This window comes from Parasteatoda tepidariorum, chromosome 8, assembly GCF_982258835.1.
Source record: "Parasteatoda tepidariorum strain Cologne lab strain chromosome 8, Ptep-v5.0, whole genome shotgun sequence".
NCBI lineage: Eukaryota > Metazoa > Arthropoda > Arachnida > Araneae > Theridiidae > Parasteatoda > Parasteatoda tepidariorum.
The window spans coordinates 94,668,382-94,687,695 of record NC_141762.1 but is presented as its reverse complement, the minus strand read 5'-3'; the positions used below and the strand labels follow the sequence as shown (position 1 = coordinate 94,687,695).

Genomic DNA, 19,314 nt, shown 5'->3' with positions numbered 1-19,314 from the left:
TAGAAAGTGAAAATCCGATCATTAGATCAAAAGTTATTCAGGATAATCCGTTTTTTTGGAGCACTGTTCATTCAAAATGTTGCATTTAAAGTTCAATATAATAACCCCTTAATCGAAATTGTACATTTCTAAAATAATATCCTACCGCTCATGGGCTACAATAGTAGCACAACTAAAAAAACTCGCGTTTTGGACTAAGAACATGTGTAAATATGAAAATACACATTCTTTTCAGCAGCAATATTAGCACAACTCACAATTCAACTTGAAGGCGGCAATCTTCGTTTAGCAAACTAAAGCATTTTCTATGCATTTTCCCTAGCAATGAAGACTTTAAATCCATTTATCTCAGAACATGATTTTTTGAGTTATGCCTCTATTGCAGCCCATGAGCGATATCAACGTTTTCGTAAGCATATAGAAATTCAATACAAGAAATATAAGTGAAATATCTGGTGCCTATGTTTTATTCCAGTTTTTTTTGTTTCCAATAATAAAGCAAAGTTTATCACTGTTGATATCTAGTACTGATACGTGTATTTTTCTTCCCTGAGATAGGACAACCGATTATTTCTCCTGCCTTGGGTCGCCTCCGTCTCAGCTGCCACAATATTGGAACTAGCTGCTGCATTCTATATGCTACAAGACACGGTAAGCAATAGCTCTCTCATCTCTTTCATTTTTTCTTTTCAATGTCGTAATTTAATTTTTTTTTCTTCAATGATAAGGTTTTTAAATGTCGTATAGGGTAAACTAACCAGTGAAGGAACACTTAAGCTTCGCTTGCCTTTTAAAAAATCATATTAATTTCAAAATTCGTGATTTTAGTTAAATGACAATGTCAACACATTTCCTTACTAATTGCAAATCATGTAAAAATTGTAGAGAACTTACATAATTTTGTTTTAAAGTTTTGGAGGTTCAAATAACAAGTAGTAAGAAGACCAAATGAAGGAACAGCTCTTACCAGCGAATGAACACCCATTAAAGGAACACTTAACTTTGGTTATTTTTTAATGCTTTTTATGAATTTATAAGCCATACAAATATTTAAGAACAAGCCTATTCTTGAAATTATAGCACATAAATACTTGGAAAATGTTAACTTTTTTTGTAATCATGAATTGAAAATTAAAGTGTCAACATATTAACACATACTGTTCATTCACTGGGAAATCTGTACCCAGTAAAGGAACATGCCTGTTCCCTCACTGGTTAGAAGTTGTTTTTTGTATTTTTAACATACTTTTGATACGGAACATCACTAAAAGTATAAGAAAATTAAAGTTTATCTTTTATTTTCATTAACTTAGAAAAAATCCCAGTAAAGGAAAACTTGTTCCTTCACTGGTTTTTCATCGTTTGGTGCTCCAGTGAATAAACACCTCCTCAATACTTTATTATGCTATGATGCTTTTAAAAAAATAAAACGTAACTTCAATCACTATATTTTGAATTCTCTTTTTCACAGTGAGAAAAATAAAACTATTACACGCAATTAATTCCACTTCAAAGATATAAATACAAACACTCATCTTATAATTTTTTCAGAGAAACAAGGTGTTGCAGAGATAATAACATATTCAAAAAAAATTCCCGATAAGTCTATTTGATCAGGTAATCCAAAACATTGCTAGATGACTTCCTATTGTTAGGCAGTAAGCTATTGTTACCAATCAATCTAAAGAAAATCTTCCAAATTCTTATTTTTAATCAATATATATGAAATGTTCCTTCACTGCTTGATTTACCCTACTAAAAGAAATAACCACTTTTAAATACGTACTTAAATTGATATTTTTTTATAATAAATTATAATTAAAAATTTATTATAATTATAATTAATTATAATTATAGCTAATTATAACTATAGCTAATTATAATTATAATTAATTATAATTATTTGATAATTCAGGAAAAAAAATTATTATGTGAAACTTCTGGTTTATGGGTAACTACTAATTGTTTAATCAAATCTTCCTTTATTTGAAATGATTTCTCATTATTATGACTTTATAAAATCCTCCTTAGAGATAAAAATCCTACAAGTGAGAAAAATGCACTGTATTTTAAATTAACACGAACTATGTGGTTAGAGAAACGATTAGTGATTTTCAATGGCATTCTATCATAACGGTGTTTACTTCACTCGTGAGCTGAATTAATTTATCTCATTTCATCTGATTTGATTAACATTTTAACAGTATATTACTAATGCTATTTTCATTGTGATCAGAATAAAAATAATGAATTTATTATTACGAAGTATTATTAAATATATTTTTATATCAGGTGTACAAATAAGCTCCCGCCTTTCGACATAAGATGGCATTACAAGAAGGTTATGTAAAAATCGATCGACTGGTGTTAAACGTCTTATGGTAAGTTTGTACACCTGGTAACAGCATGACCTTAAAGTATTAGTGATTCCATATAAGCATTACGTAATTGTTTTCGTGCAAAAATGACAAGTTTTGTGCCAAATAAGCGTCATTGCTGGGAACTTTTGATTTACTTCCTTAATTTGAAGAAATCTGCAGCTGAGGTGTATCGATTGCTTGGAGCAACATATGGTGAGGCTGCCTTAAGTGAGAGAAGTTGTCTTGAGTGGTTTCAGAAGTTTAAAAATGGTGAGTTTGACGTGGAAAACAACGAACGCAATGAAAAGTAAAAATTGTATGAAGACAAGGAATTGGAAGAAGATTCGTCCCAAACGCAAAAAGAACTTACTGAAAGAAATTACAACAGATTCAGCAAACAATTTCACATTGTTTAAAATCGTTGGGAATGATCCAAAAACAAGGAAGTTGGGTTCCATTCAAACGGAAGCCAAGAAACATTGAGAGTCGATTTTGTCATTTGGAAACACTTAAATGGGAAGTCTTACCCCACTCGCCGTATTCGTCAGACCTTGTCCCATCGGATTATCACCTATTCCGGTCGATGACACATAATGTGTCTGAGCAGAAATTTACATCAGTTGAATAAACCAAGGATTGGGTCGATTCGTGGATATCCTCGAAAGGTGAAGAATTTTTCCAACATGGTATCCGGATGCTCCCAGAAAGATGAGAAAAAGTAGTGCCTAGTGATGCAGAATACTTTGAATAAAAGATAATGTACCGCGTTTTCACAATGAACTGCTAATTTCTGATAGAAAACGACGGAAACTGATTTGTTTTCCCAATAATTGCATGCGTTTTAAGATATTGACACCACAAGCATAATGTACATAATTAGTTTCACAGCCCTTCCTTTGTTAACTACTTGTAAGAGTAGCTTAAAAAGTGGCAGAACTTAAAATTTAATGTACAAGTTTATTTTGCAAATTTTGATTCATTAGACACAATTTTAAGTTTCATACATGTTTTTATAAATAAAAAAATCCAGTTTGAATTAAAAATTATTATTGTACACTATGAATTCATTGTATTGAACATAGTGAATACTACATAAAAAAACTAAATACTAAAAAATACTAAATGAAAGAAATAAATGAATTATAAGAGTACAAAAATATTTTAGAATGTTGCAGAGGGAATTCATTTTTTTAAAGTATAAAATTAGGCCCACTTGAACAAAAAAATGCGCAAGATAATTATACTTATAAGAAGTTCAAAATACTTACGATATATATGGCACATACTTTATCGTTTTAATTATTCAAATTTAAAATCATTTGATTGTAAAAAATATAATATTTAATGAACTTTTGAGGTGTTATGCCTGTGTTTATAACGATGTGTAATTATTCTGGAAAATAATTTGTAAGGATTGTTAAAGAAATTGAGCATTAAGCGATAACGATGACTTATATCATTATCTAACAATATCACTATTATACTCCAAAAAACATATTCCAGTTTTTGGCATTAAGCATTTTGATTTTCAAAACTCGTCAAAATTTTCTAATGTTAAAAATGGGAAATTTATATATTTTCCATGAGAAAGCTATGTTGAAAAAAATATTCACGTCCATTATTCTTGATTGCAGAATAATTTTTAGACATTTTGTTAGGGTACAGTGTAAAATGATTTTTGTTTCTTAAATAATGTACCTTTTTTTGCTATCTTTTCAAAAAATTATGATCCAAAGATGACATGATTCCAAATTTTTATCATTTTCAATAATTTAATCATTCCAAAAATCTTTTCATTTCCTTGAAATGTATATCATGCAGTTTTCAACGCATATTTCCTTTAAAAATATTTATTATAAAAATAAATATAACTTTTATAAATCATTGTAGGTACATTGTTTTTTCTATAAAATCTAAAGTTTATTTTTTCGATTTTTATTATTCTTATATTTCCAAGAATAGTTTCCCCAAAGGGAATTGATACGGTTATTTTAATGATAGATCTATGTACTTTTTTAATTTAACTTTTTATGTCTCGATGTCCTAAGCAATGTTTCAGACTCATAAAATCATATGTGGCACTTACTTTAAATGTTTCCTTCTTTTTCTCCTTAAGGCACCTTTAAGTGTTAACTTAAGCACTTCGAGCATCGAAATTCAATTTCAATCTTTATGTCAAACCGTAAAAATATGTCGTAATACTTTTTTATGTCAAAAATAAACTTAAATATTACATTAGACCGACATTGTACTCAGTCGCTATTTGATAAATTTTCAAAAATAACGAAATCGAAACCAAAGGCTTTGCGAAAATATCGCTAGAATGTTCATTTTTTGTCAAAAATGAAGTAAAACAATGCACAGCGGAGTGATTAATTAACGTTTAAAAGAGAAAAAAAACAATGTCAAAACCTGACGAATCATCAAACGATTGAAATATCAATATTGACTAACTGTTTCATAGAACAATGGTGGCTCAGGGAATAGAGCTTTTGCCTTCCACTGAGGTGACCGAATTCGAATCCTAGCGATGGCTGGTCGATACGAATTCTGCATCCAGCTTGCAATGACCACAGTGCTGACGTGAAATATCCCCTGTGGTAGATGGATCATGAGTTAGGGTTCCTTTGCCTTCAGGCAAACCTTTGGAGGTTTTCGTGGCTTTCCTTTCCATGTAACGCAAATGTGGGTTAGTTCCATTAAAAAGTCCTCCACGAAGGTACATTTTCTCCAATACTTGATACAGGATCATCTAGATTGGATTCAGAATTACCAGACTACGGAGTTGAACATTAGTAGTCGTAAACCCAATAAATTGGGTAGGCTGTTCAACGACGGTAATAAAATAAATTAACTGTTTCATGGAAGAAAAAAAAATTACTGTAGATCTAACAAAGAATCGAAAAAAAGGGTATTAAATATCATAATAATTGATAAAAAAAGTATTCCCTAAAGAATGCTCTCGAAAGTGCTCTAGTATGTAATCTTAGAATCTTTATCAAAAATAAAGAAAAAGTATACTTATTGTTTGCCGCAATTTAATATTTAAGTGGAGAAAAAGCGAAAATCTCAGCGAAATCTGTTGAACACAGTACAGAAAGGCAATGTAATAAGCATCAAATCAGGTTTAGTTGGAGGTTGAAACATAGGGGTGTTTCTAACCATTGTCTTTCTCGCTCGTCCAAAGCTCTTTACTTTGAGCCTTGGTGGCTCAAGAGATAGAGCGTTTACCTTCCAAAGAGATGAACCGAGTTCTAATACCAGCAAAGGCTGATGGACACAAACTTCGCACCCCTTTCGCACCGACCACAGTGCTCACGTAATATATCTTCAGAGGCAGAAGAATCCTGGGTTAGAGTCCCCTTCCCAGCAGACAAACCGTGGGAGGTTTTCGTGGTTTTCCTCTCCAAGTAACGCAACTGCGGGTTTGTTCCATCAAAAAGTCTTCCACGAAGGCCAATTTCTCCAAATACTTAATCAAGTTGTTCCCTTGTCTTTTGGAAAGGGTTCAAAATTACAAGGATACGTAGTTGAACATTAGTAGACGTAAACCCAGAAATTGGGCCGGCTGTTCAAAGACGCGGTTATAAAATTAGGAAATAAAATTAAGTTATAACTATAGAAATACAATTTATCATGCAATTAATTATCATACTACTTTTGAGCCAGTGTCGGCAGTTTTGAACTCGCGTTCCTTAGCAATAATCTATCACAGTTCTTCTTTATTTGTTTGATTTTTCTCTTGCTTTTTCTTGCCATTCCTAACCTGCGTATAATTTAGAATTCGTCTCTCATAAGATATCTTCAAAAATATACACCGAAGAGCCATTACATTATGACCACCCTGCTAATAACATGTAGGACCACTTTCAGCCCTCAAAACTGCTAGCACCCGCCGTGGCCTTGATTCCACAAGGTGCTGATAGGTAGTCTGAGGTATCTGGTACCGAGCGTTCACCAACTGGTCCTGCAATTCCCTCACATAGCGAGGGGGTAGCGTGGCAACATGAATTTAATTTTCCAAGTAGGACCACAAATGCTCTACTGGATTAAGGTCAGGTGAATTTGGGGGGCCAAGACATGACTTGAAAGTCACTGGAATGTTCCTCGATGATTCGACCCTTATGACACGGTGCATTATCCTGTTGGTAAACACCATCCCTCGCAGGAAAAACAGTTGCCATGAATGGGTGAACCTGGTCTGCAACTATCTTCAAGTAGCTTACAGACGTCAGGGATTGTTCTCTGAGGATTATGGGTCCTAATGTGCCCCATGAAAACATTGCTCCTGGGAAGAGAAACCATGAAAACCTGGGCGAGCCCATTGTTATAGATGGAGGGTGGTCATAATGTAATGGCTCTTAGGTGTATATTTATTAAGGAGAATACGGAATACTCAGTACACGATGCATTGAATATCAGTAAATTATTTTAGGATTTTTCTTTTCTTTTTGTTTGATGGAACTCATTTATTTTTTGAATATCATTACTTATAAAAATAAAACGTTTAATCAAAATATGTAAAATTAATGTAAAAAGACGCCTCTTCTTTTTATATTTTCAGATTGAAAATCCATGGATCCTTATCTTGTTTGGAACAGATCTTTCCTTCTGTCTTGTTAGTGTAAGTCCAATTTTTTCTTTAATCTTCTTTAATCAAGATTTTGTAAAGTTGGAACATTTAATTGCAAATTTTTTATCCAAAGCCCACCCTATTGATACTCGTCATTCAGGCATTTTACAGGACAGATTTGCTGGCCACTCTTTCAGGGACACCATATTAGCCTGGTCGGTAGGACGTTGTGCCCATGTCCGAGAGTTCGAACCCCGTCGGCCGAAGACTCTCCGTGTAATAAAGTGACTGATGCACGTTAAATCTGCCGAGTCGCAAAAGTCCTCCATGTTTCCATAACAAATCAATACCTCTGGGGGTACTGGATTGGAGATCTTTCTCTGATTCAGGTCAAAATTGCGATCTGTGGATGGATGAATGAATGGATGCATGAATGGGTCCGCCCTATAACGGGTGTGACGTTTGGTGTGGCAGAAGTCGAATTCTTGGCCATAGATGATGCCACTGGAAAACAAGAACAATCGCACCCTCTCTGCCTAAACAGGCATACGTCAACAAATATTAGGTGGGACGACATTGCTCCCACAGTAAGGACAGGTAGTACAGAAAACATCCACGCCTTGTCAACCCAAGACCTTTCTGGTGTGAGGTCAGCTCCCTGACCACTACATTGCCCGGTCGACTTGAATTGTAAATTAAAAAATAACAAAAAAATTGTTCAAAACAATATTAGACAAGGAACTAATGGATCAAGTATTGGTAGAAATTTCGCCTTCGCGGAGGACTTTTTGATGGAACTAACTAGCATTTGCCTTACACGGAGAAGAAAGCCATGAAAACCTCCAACGGTTAGCCTGACGTCAAGACAACTCTATCACTGAGGATATTTTACGTCAGCACTGCGGTCGCGCGAGTCACATGTGGAATTCGTATCGACCAGTCATTGTTGGGATTTGAAACCAGTTCACCTCATTGGAAGGAGGATGCTCCATCCTCTGAGCCGTCACGACTCGGAATCGAGAGATTAGAGAGATAATATAGAAAAATTCCCAGTAAAAATTAAAAATATCCTTTCTGGAACTTTTCTGGAGATTTTAGAAACTTGCCCAGCAATAGACAATGATGTTTCTTGTAAAAATCATAAATATTGAGTTGCCGTTAAGTTTTTTTTTCTTTAATTCATGTTGCTGTTGCAGTTGTAGTTAATTTACGTCGCACTAGAGCTGCATGATGGGCTATTGGCGACGGTCTGGGAAGCACCCCTGAGTATGATCCAAAGACATGCCATCACAAGTTTGATCGTCTGCAGAGGGGATGGCACCCCCTCTTCGGTAGCCCGATGACCTGCACGCGAAGTCGAGCACTTTACAGTAGAACAGTTTAACGAGGACTAATACCGCACACCCTCGGTCCCTACGCAGACTGATCCAAGTGGTCATCCACCCGCACACTGACCGCAGCCAGTGATGCTTGACTTCGGTGATCTGCTGGGAACCGTGTCTTAATGATCAGTCCAATGAGGGATTTTAATTCATGTAAACCACAGAATGTGGCTTATTTAGTTTATCAAGGGGTGCCATCTAGTGGTGAGAGTTGGATAGCATAGTACGCATAGCATAATCAGATGGTGATCAGGAGTGCTATGGTACTGCCATCTATGTCTACTTGGGAGAACTACGCGTTTATGTAATCCAGGTGCACTGATTGTGGAATGTATAACGTTAAGATTTCTTCAAAAAAGTGAGGAAAAAAAATAAAAATAAAATTGTCTTGATTTACATTGTTTTAATATGCATTTTAATGTATGAACGTTCAATGCAAAATTCAAACAATTAAATTATACATTACGCTAAACTCACGCTAAGTTTATTTAATAAAATATACTTATTCTCATAATGACCTTGCATAATAATTGAAAATTTTAAGAAAATCTAATTAAAAATTTGCATTCAAAATTGTCTTCCTGATACATTAACGCAAGAAAAAATTTTTGTGAAACAAAAACAGAGCCCCTGCGTCAAAACATATTAAAATTTATTTGTTGAAAAAAATATAATATTTGATATTTTCTATTAAATTAATTCCATAAGTCTGATAGTTATTTTTCTTATCTCTTACATACAACCACTCAACAAAATTAATTTTACATTTTTCTGATTTGCGGAATTGAATTATACCTATTTATACAAATTATTGCCACCGACAACTATAAAAAGTTCTTTAATTAAAAAATAAGGTCATATAAACGATTATAATTTAAATGTTATTCGAACGTTGGGACTAGTAAATTCATTTATTTTTAAAACTAATTACATTAAAATCGATTAAATGCGTCATCTTTTAAAGACGTAATTTATAAAACAATGTTAAAAAATAGTTAAATAACATTTGAATGAATTTCGAAATAGAAGTTTAAAATAAAGGGTGCACTCTGAAAAATTTCCGTAAAATTCAAAGAGATGATTTGAAATTTATACTACCAGCTATTGAGGCCGGGATAGCCCAGTTGGCAGGGCGCTGGACCCACGTTTGTGAGAACGGAATTCTAATCCAGCTCTCCAAAGATTCCCCGTGTAGTAAATGGTGACTGGTGCACGTTAAATCTGTCGGATCGCAAAGTCCTCCATGTTGCCATAAACAAATTATATCTCTGGGTTTGAAGAATTGGAGATTGATCATTCTCTGGTCCAAGTCAAAATTACGATCTGTGGATAAATGAATAGGTCCGCCCCCTAAACGGGTGTGACGTACGGATGAGGCAGAAATTAAATTCCTGGAGATAGATGGCGCCTCTGGAAAACAAGAACAATCTAACCCCTAGCCTTAATGTCCCACGACAATACACAACAACTACCAGCTATTCCCTCTCTATAAAATGCAATAAGGAATCCTAACTCTCCTTATGCACGTTATAAAGTATAGAATTATCTTCATATTTTTCCAATCAAACAAATACAGTGCAGAAAAAAAGTCCAATGCAATAAGTATCTCCTTGATCGGGATTTCCCATAGAGGGCTTGCAGCATCTGCCATATGTCTTGGGTTCAATCCCTGTTAGTGCCAAAGAATATCTTCCACGCCAGTGAAAGCAGGCAACGAGCTCTTAGTGTTCGTTCTTTGTCTCCCGTTCCTTGTAGGGCCTAAATTCTTCAGATTCGAAACGTCAAGACCCAATCTGAAGATAAGGTTTACTAGTATATTGTTAATGTTAGAGCAAAATGTATACATGAAAAAAAAAATTCTGAATGCCGTAATTTTAACATTTAAAAGTTCAGATTTAATTAAAATTAGTAGTAATATTTTATTTGCGTCTTACAAGAGCTGCACAATCACAAGAGCTTCGCAATGTGAATAAGTTAAGGTAATAATTTCAAATTATATTCTAACTTTATGACAAACTTTATAACGAACTTTATAACAAACAAATTTTACAACAAACATTATAGCTTCAAATTATATTAAGTTAAGGTAGGTAGGTAGTTTATTTACGTCGCCATAGATAAATTATTTACGTCGCAAATAACCCATGCTACACAATGGGTTAGTTGCGACGGCGTGGGTAACATCCCTGAGGATGATCCGAAGACATGCCATCTCAATTTTGATCCTTTGCAGAAGGGATGTTTCCCCTGTTTTGGTAGCCCGATGACCTGCGAGTGAAGTCGAGCACTTTACGGTAGAACAGTTTAACGAGAACCAATACCGCGCTCCCTCGGTCCCTACGCAGGCTGATCAAAGTGGTCACCCACCCGCTAATTGACCACAGCCAGTGATGATAGACTTCGGTGTTCTCCTGGGAACCGTGTCTTTACGATCAGTTCACTGCGGAACTATATTAAGTTTATAAAAAAACAGTTGCAATTGGGAACTTGCATTTTAAGAAGAAGAAGCTGACACATGTGACCTCTGACGTCAGCTCTATGTCGTCAGCGTCGTTCATCATCAAAATAGCATATAAAAGTTAAGTTTTTTTCACATAAGTTAAAATATTAAGTAATGTAAAGTTAATCAAATACAGAGCCGTATCGCACATCGAATTTGTTGAAGGATAATTCTTTCTCCTCTATATCTTTTACTTAACTTAGATTTACAATTTGTGCATTTTATTGCATAATTTGTTTATTTGTGTTCTACATGGCTTCGTGCCTGTCTTTGTGTTTAGCAAAAAATATTTGTGAAGAAATCTTTGTGTAAGAATATAGAATATGTCCCTTAAGAGAAATGAATGGGCTTAACTTAGAATGAAAAGAACAGTTGCTGCCGTAAACAAATGATGCGTTTCAACAACCAATCAGGATCGATGTACCCACACTACGTCACTTACAGGTGTATCATTATAAAGAATAGCTGTTCAACACGCGAGATAGAAAAGATGAATTTTTTAAAATTACAAATTATGAAATAATATTAAGTTTTTAATTTTTATTTTTCAAATTTAAATTTAACATTTCTGATGAATGATATCAACAAACGCATACGGATTCTCTAATATTTTAAAATTTAACAATATTTTTCTATTTTAATAAATTTAGGAATATTTGACGCCGAAAAATAGGTGGGCTTTATTTTGTCTAATTTAGTTTAAATAATATGTAATGGAAGTTAAATAATTTTCATGCTAAATTTGTTTAAGAATATCAACTTCAAAATTCCACAAGCAATGTTTAAATTTTTTTTTCATTGATAACTTCAAATTCAAGAAAATATAAAATATAAAGAAAATGTATTTCCAAAATTTAGAGAGAACTTACATAATTCTTTTTATATTAATTTCATTTTTTATCCTCAAAAGTATATTCTGTCATGTTATGCAAAACATAATGCGTAACGTTGAAATTTGTAAAAATTTTACTTAATTGCAATAAAAATTAGTAATTAAATATACAAAACTACACTGTAAGAAATTCCAGATAAAACTACGATAAAAAGAACCAGTGCTCAAGTTGCCAGTACATTTTACCGTAAAATCTGTATTTACCGAAAAACATTATGGAACATAAAATCTCATACACGAATTTTTACAGTACTATTTACAGCAAAATCACAGAATCATTGTAATTAAATAAATAGTATTGTAAAAATTAAAACTGTGTGAAATTTTACAGTAAAAATGGATTTTAGACTTGAAACACTCAGGGTGCAAGTACTTTTTACCGTAATTTTATCAGGAATTTTTTACAGAGTATGCAGTACAGAATTCTTACTACAGTTGTAAAACTTTCGAAAATAAAGTCATCAGATAACGCACCGTAAAATAAGAACAGAAGTTTTTTTTTGAATTTTTTTCTATAAATCAAAGGAGTTTTGAAAATCTTTTCTTTTTTAAATAATTTAAAATCTGAAGTTTAATAAGAAACATTTCTTACTTTTTTTAAAAAAGGAAATTTCATTTTTTTTAATTGCAGAATCTCTTTGAAAGTTTTCTGAATTAAATGCTTGTGCTTAGGAGGTATAATCTGAAATAGCACCTTTTCAACCCAATATAAAAAATAAACAAATATGAATCAAGCGAGTACAGTACAGAAAGAATATTACTGTTCGTGTGAACTATTTTGTTTGAATAATTACTTTTTAAATGCACACCGTGGGGAGCAATTACTAAAAGCTTTTCGTATGTAAATTAAACTGCGCTTCTTTTAAGATTTTATTCCGTATAATTCACTTTACTTATGTTTTTAATAAAAAGACGAAAACTATTTTCCCCTTTGTTTACTTATGAACTAAATAACTCAATGAAGAAAATCTACATAACTGGTTTTAAAAAATCACAACTAGCAAGGTTTAATTAAGGAGTTTGAATTTTCCACAAACCCAAACGAAAAAAAAACACGTTGTAATATAAGTTTTAATTGCTTTAAAAACAATGTCTCCCTCTGGCTTTAAAAGCTAATTTTACTTTATGAAGAAAACTGCATGATGACGCCAACAGAAAACTAAATTAAAGCTATCTAATTTACTTTTGAATTGCTTCCATCTGCAAAATTTTGGAAATATGGAAGTTTGCGATGAGCAGTGTTTAGTATCTTTGAGTGTTATCAGAAATAGTTTAGTACCAGTTAGAATATGTTTACCACATTTAAAGCGTAATTGAAAAAAATTCGTTTATTTGTAATATTATTATTAGTGTATAATTTTTTTTTTAAATTTCGTATTTTTAAAAATCTAGAAAAAAAAAAGGATGACACACCTGCAAAGGTTAGGGAAAAAACATGTAGTTCTTTCGCTGTCATAAATGATTACAATCATAAATGCCTAACGCTTTCTGCGTTTTTAACTACAGATCAAAGGTAGCATGTAAGGTAAAATGTTTATAATTAATTATTTACTGAATTACATTTAATTTTGAGGGTCAAATATCAAAATATGTTACTGTGAATGATTGAAATTGGTGGTTGTTGACAATCCCATAGTCGCTTTTGTAAATGTCCAAAATATCTTCTCGTTCTAGTTAGTGTCACTGACAGGTATGTCCTACATCAATGTTTTCTTAAGGTTTAGTACCACTTCCGGGTATACAATTTCGCTGCATGACCTACATCAATGTTTTCTGAAGAGGACACCATACCGCGGAAGAAAATTTTCTTCGCAAATTCTCTTTCATTACTAACTTAAAATTTAAAAGACGGAAAAACTAAGTTCAGAAACTCCTAGATTCAGTCATGATGTTTCAATTGCTGAAAAAAAAATACTTCAAAATATTAAAATGCAAACAAATCATTAGAAGAGAACTTCTCCGTTGCACGAACCTAAATTATCATGTCATAATTTTTTTTCCATTTGTATATTTTAAAATTTTCTTTTCAGTATTTGAAATTTCATGGCTTACTCTAGGTTTGTCTGAATTCACTTTCTCTACATTTTAAATTAATAACGAAGAAGAAGGAGAATTTGCGGCGAAAATTTTCTTCCGTGGTATGACGTCCTCTTGAGTGTCATTGCCCAGTGTGTATTTAGCCGGTACTCCGAACTCTGATGTTTCTCCTCATCTATCCTCAGCAGATATTAAAATATCGAATAAATATAATAATATCATCAGCGAATAAATTAATATCGAATCGGATACAACAAATATATCGGACATTCCACAAAGAGACTATGTGATTATTGATATTGACCGATAAAAGTAGACATTCACTTGATTTCGGTCATGCACAGTAACATATACATTCAGAGAATGCACGTTTCCATGTCAGATTCCGAAGCTTAATTTATTGTTATCACAAAATATTAACATATTTGAGATCAATCCTTTGAGAAATTAAGATAACTTAAGATAAGATTAGAAGTGAAGATTAAGATTACTTAAAGAGTGAAAATCCGATCATTAGAACAATAGTTATTCAATATATCTTTTTTCCGGTTGATTGTACTAATCTTCTATGCTATTGATTACCAATAGGCTTTACATTTTAAATCTTGTGTTTCATCAAAAAGATGAGGCTCTAATTAAACTGGTTTAGATCTTTTATTGTCTGAGGAACTATTTTAGATGAAATGACCAATAATTGGAGTCAATGATTATACTTGCGTTATTTCAAAAATCTTTTGAAAGGAAGATGCCTGGGAAGATACCAAGGATGCACGGTATCGGACCTTGCTAAACTGCATGCATCTTGTTATAATTCGGTTAAAATTCGCCCACAGGTTGTTGGATTTCCAAAGCAATCCTTCAGTCAAGGATCAAAATTGCGAAGGCATGTCTTCATGCTATCCTAAGGGATGATTCTCAGGCCGTCGCCAATAGCCCAACATTCAGTCTGATTGTGCAGTTCCTGACAAAAGGGAAGGAAGGGGATAACAAGTGTGACAATGCGCATTTGAATAAAATAAGGATACAGTAGAACCCAGGTTTAACGAAGCCCTATTTACCGAATATCGCGATTTAACGAATTTTATGAAATTAATGAAGTAGATTTATAGGAAACGATGAATGGCGACTCTGACACAGAAGACGATAAGGATGAGAACTGTTACTTTTTCTGGTGCTTTGGAAAAAGTTTGGAAACAGTGAAGGCTTACCTAATGCCTTAAATGAAGGAGTATTTTCTTCTCATCATGACGTTGAATAAGAACTTTTTAATGTAGCTAGCAAACCTTACTCACGAAATGCTTTAAAATTTCAAATTAATCAGCGTATAATCATTCGCTGTGTTTAAAGTGCCTGATTAAAAAGTGTAAGATTTCAATTTATTTTGCTTATTTGCTTATTAGAAATATTCGAATATTCCATAAGGTTAGCTTTTTTTTTCCCTGATATTACGAATTTTCCTCGATTTAGCGAATAAAATTTTCGGTCCCTATGAATTTATTAAATCGGGGTCAGACTGTATTTTAAATCCTTGTTAAATATTTTTATATTATCTTTTCATCAAAAAAATACATATATTATCAATATTCTAGTTATATTCACAATGTTATTGAAACGAATTGTTAAAGTTTAGAAATTAAATTTGAAATATAATGCTGGACGTAGTGCCTTGTTTGCGAATTGCAAGTTTTTATTTATGTTATAGATGCACAAGTATTGCATAACATTACATAATTCTTTTTATAACCGCCATTGAACAGTCGACCCAATTTTCGGGTTTACCACTACTAATGTTCCACTCCGAATCCTTGCAATTTTGAACCCACTCCAGAAGACAAGGAAACTCCTGGATCAGTATCCCCAGGGGTACTGATTTGTTATGGGAACAGGGAGAACTTTGTGACTCGAAAGATTTAACGTGTATCAGTCACCATTTATTGCTCGGAGAGTCTTCGGCCGGCAGCGATGAAATCCACGACCTCTTGGACATGGGCCTACCAACCAGACTATCCCAGCCCTGGCCAATAAAATTGTGTGTCACTAATCCCCTCACTGTCTAGCGGCAGCTAGACATTATCAATGACTCCATACACTCTCAAAAAATCCAGGGCAAGCAAAGGGTCTGCTGCGAAAGTTTCCGTAGAAATGTGAAGACAAGACAGAATGTGCTCCAGGGATGCACTCTCCACTCCGCACTTTGCACAAACCGGGAAAACCCTGTTGCTATTGCAGGAAGGAACCTCAGGTGGTCGCTGGCAAATCTCGACAGTGCCGTCTGGTCGGCTCCATCGCAGGAAAGGCCAATGGAGCCCCCAGGACATCTTCGACGATACCAATCATGAGATGGAGGGATCCTCCAAGATTTTAAGTCATTGTTTTTCCTGATGGAGTAAAGCTCGTCAAAAGTCAATGAGGCAACTGAACACAATGGCTCAACCGAGCCCTGCTTTGCCAAGACGTCAAATAATTTCAAGCAAACAAAAAAGGTTGCAGTGAAGGTATTTCGAAATTTTAAAATAAAATCACGAATTTAAAGTAAAATTACGACATAAAAGATGTTCTGCAAAATAAAACACTTAAAATAGCTCAGTTGCGATACTATTAGCACAAATAACGATTAATCTAAACTGAGATAAAAAGTGCAAGACGCAGCATGTAGATAACTTTGCCTTCTTCCCGCTGTTGTCAGAGCGGGATCACTGACTCGTGACTGACTCACTAAAAACACGCAAAATATTTTTTTTTCCTCTATTCCTATAGCCGCCGTTATTCATGCTACTTCATGTAAATAATATTTGTGCGCATACCTTCAAATAACACACTTTGAAATTTTATTTCCAACGGTTGAGTAAAAAGTCGCTATCGGTTCATATGCATAAGCTATCTGCATCACTCTTTGGTTTTTATAATCGGTGTTGAAAAACTGACCCATTTTTTGAGTTAACGACTATCATTATTCAACTCCTTGTAGTTTTGAACTCAACCAAACAGACAAGAAAACTAATGGATTAAGTATTGGGTCAAACTAGTAATTGTGGAGGATTTTTAGATGTAAGTAACCCGTATTTGCGTCATAAGGAGAAATTAAGCTCAAAAACCTCCCATAGTTAGCTCATAGCAAGAGAATTCCAGCCCATGGTCCATCTACCACGGAGGATATTCTACGTCAACAAATGTGGTTGGTGCAATCTGGGAGCCAAATTCGTATCGACCAGACATCGCTGGGCGAACCGGGGTCACCACATTGAGAGATGAAGGCTCTATCCCCTGAGCCACCGAGACTTTTTCTGGATTATTTAAAGCATGGAAGGATAAAATAAAAAATGAAAAATATGTTTAATGAAAATTCTGCGTCAAAGAGTAAAAAAGGGGAAAAATTGTGATCGTTTTATTACGATCACTGGTTACCCATTGGTCAGGTCAAATGCTTTATTTTCTGGTTTGAGTGTGATGACGTCAAAATAACGCACGCCATCAAACCCAAAACAAGACCCATTTTGCCAAAAAATTTTAAAATGATAAGAATTCAATGGTTATTGCCTTGAATTTATTTTAGCATTGAACTTTTCAATTTGAATCACTTTTTTCCTCTCATGAAATCCTCCACAAATACTTTAACCCTTTTTTAAATTATGTTTATTTTTACAGGTGTACTGCATTGTGTGTGTTATTTCACAATATCAACAATACCTGTCCGGCAGGGGTAGAGCAGGACAGCATGCTAATGGACCGGTCAGTAATTGCAACACTATTTTATTTTTATGATTTTGTAGTTAGAGATCCGGAATGCAGAATGCTTGGTGCTTAACAACATTCGTTGAAACATTCTTTTTTAAATTCTTTTTTCAAATTCTTCAATTCAAACTTTTCTATGTATAACACTTAAATATTTCTATCTTAATGCACATATGTCATTTCAACTGCATTCAATTTGTGTACTATTCCATACATACTTGTATTTACCATACCATACATACCGTACTTGTGTACCATACCATAATGGCGTGTACCATACCCACAATTTGAAAAATAAAGGAATATTTTTGCCATACATATTGTCTGATTTTTTTTTAAAGTGAGATATGCATGAATGTTTGCATTTATTCTTTCTTTTAAATGAATAAAAAAATTTCATAGGCATATAGATTGAATGTATTTAAAGCTATTTGGATGTATTTAACGCATTTCTTTCTTCAAATTTGCAAAATTGCGCATGGAATTTTTACCATTATTTAGCAAAGTACAATGTAAGGTATTAAATTTTCAGTACATTACATAACATGCTGCCCAAATTTATTTTCAAACACAGACCTAAAGTCTCAACTAAAGCATATTTATACCAGTTAGGAGTATTTTTCGTTAAATTATAATTATTTTTAATGTTGCATTTAGAAGTTTTGCTTTCTAATCAGTACAAAAGTTAGCAGTTTTAATTTTATTGAATGGCAATTAAAATGAGCTCTTTGCTTTTTTTAAACATGAAACCTTTGTTTGTAATATGCATATTTGTGCCTAAAATTTATGCCTGAAAGGAAAATTTTGCGCAAAATATATTATAATGTTTTTTTTTTATAAATTCAAAATTTTAAAGTTGTAACTATCCTAAAAAAGTTAAGTTACTCTTAAGTTTAATTTTAATTAATCATAAAAGTTTCGTTATATTGATAATGTTCGTGAAACATTTCTTCATGTAGCTCAGTAGAAATACATTTTTTTTAATAGAACAATCAAATTCATGACAAATAAATTCATAGGTTTAAAATAAAAATTGATTTCCGAATCATATGTTTGCATAATCATATACATTTTACCAAATTTCATTGACAAATATCAATAGCATCTGGAATAAAAATGAATTCTAAAAGCGATAGAATAACTTTAACTCTAAAAGAGTAAAGTATATCACTTCTTTTAGACTTTAAAAAAGGATGAAGATAACTTTGAGGAAGTTAATACTACACAAAAAATGTACACAAACCGCAATATATCATTCATATGAAAACCTTAAATATTTCTAATATAATATTTTAAATATGTAGGCAAAAATTCCTTTCTTTTTCAATTCACCATTTGTTTCATCCGATGTAAATAATTGTCAATATAACAGGAAACGCCTGATGGGCAAACTCTTTGAATTACTGGGAGTGCGAATAAGTTTCTGCCACTTTCGATCAAAAATTAGCAGTTTATTGTGAAAAAACGGTACATATATTTTATTCAAATTATACTCAATTACTAAGCACTACTTGTCTCATCTTTCTGTGAGCATTCGAATACCACGTCTTCATCTTTTGATGATAACCACGAATCAACACATGCATTGGCCACGAGCCATTGACCCCTAAGAGATGATAGTTTGAAAGAGCAAGGTCTGGTGAATACGACAGGTGGGGTACGATTTCCCATTGAAGTGTTTCGAAATGGCAAAATCAATTTTGATGAAAAATCAACGTTTAGTGTCTCTTGTCATCAGTTCGTATGGAACCCAACTACCTTGTTTTCGGATTATTCCCGATGATTTCAAGCGATGTTAAATTGCTTGCTGAGTCACTTGTAATGTAAGAGCAAGACCT

At 33.3% G+C, this 19,314-nt stretch overlaps 1 protein-coding gene across 1 annotated transcript in view; it reads left to right on the top strand.

The window, feature by feature from the left end:
• LOC107453978 (uncharacterized) overlaps positions 1 to 19,314 on the top strand; it is an 89,495-nt gene that overhangs the window by 53,412 nt on the left and 16,769 nt on the right. The window contains exons 4-6 of the mRNA XM_016071004.4: positions 559 to 651; positions 6,925 to 6,984; positions 17,390 to 17,473. Of these exons, the coding sequence (XP_015926490.1) occupies positions 559 to 651; positions 6,925 to 6,984; positions 17,390 to 17,473 (237 nt within the window). The remainder of the gene's footprint in view (positions 1 to 558; positions 652 to 6,924; positions 6,985 to 17,389; positions 17,474 to 19,314) is intronic.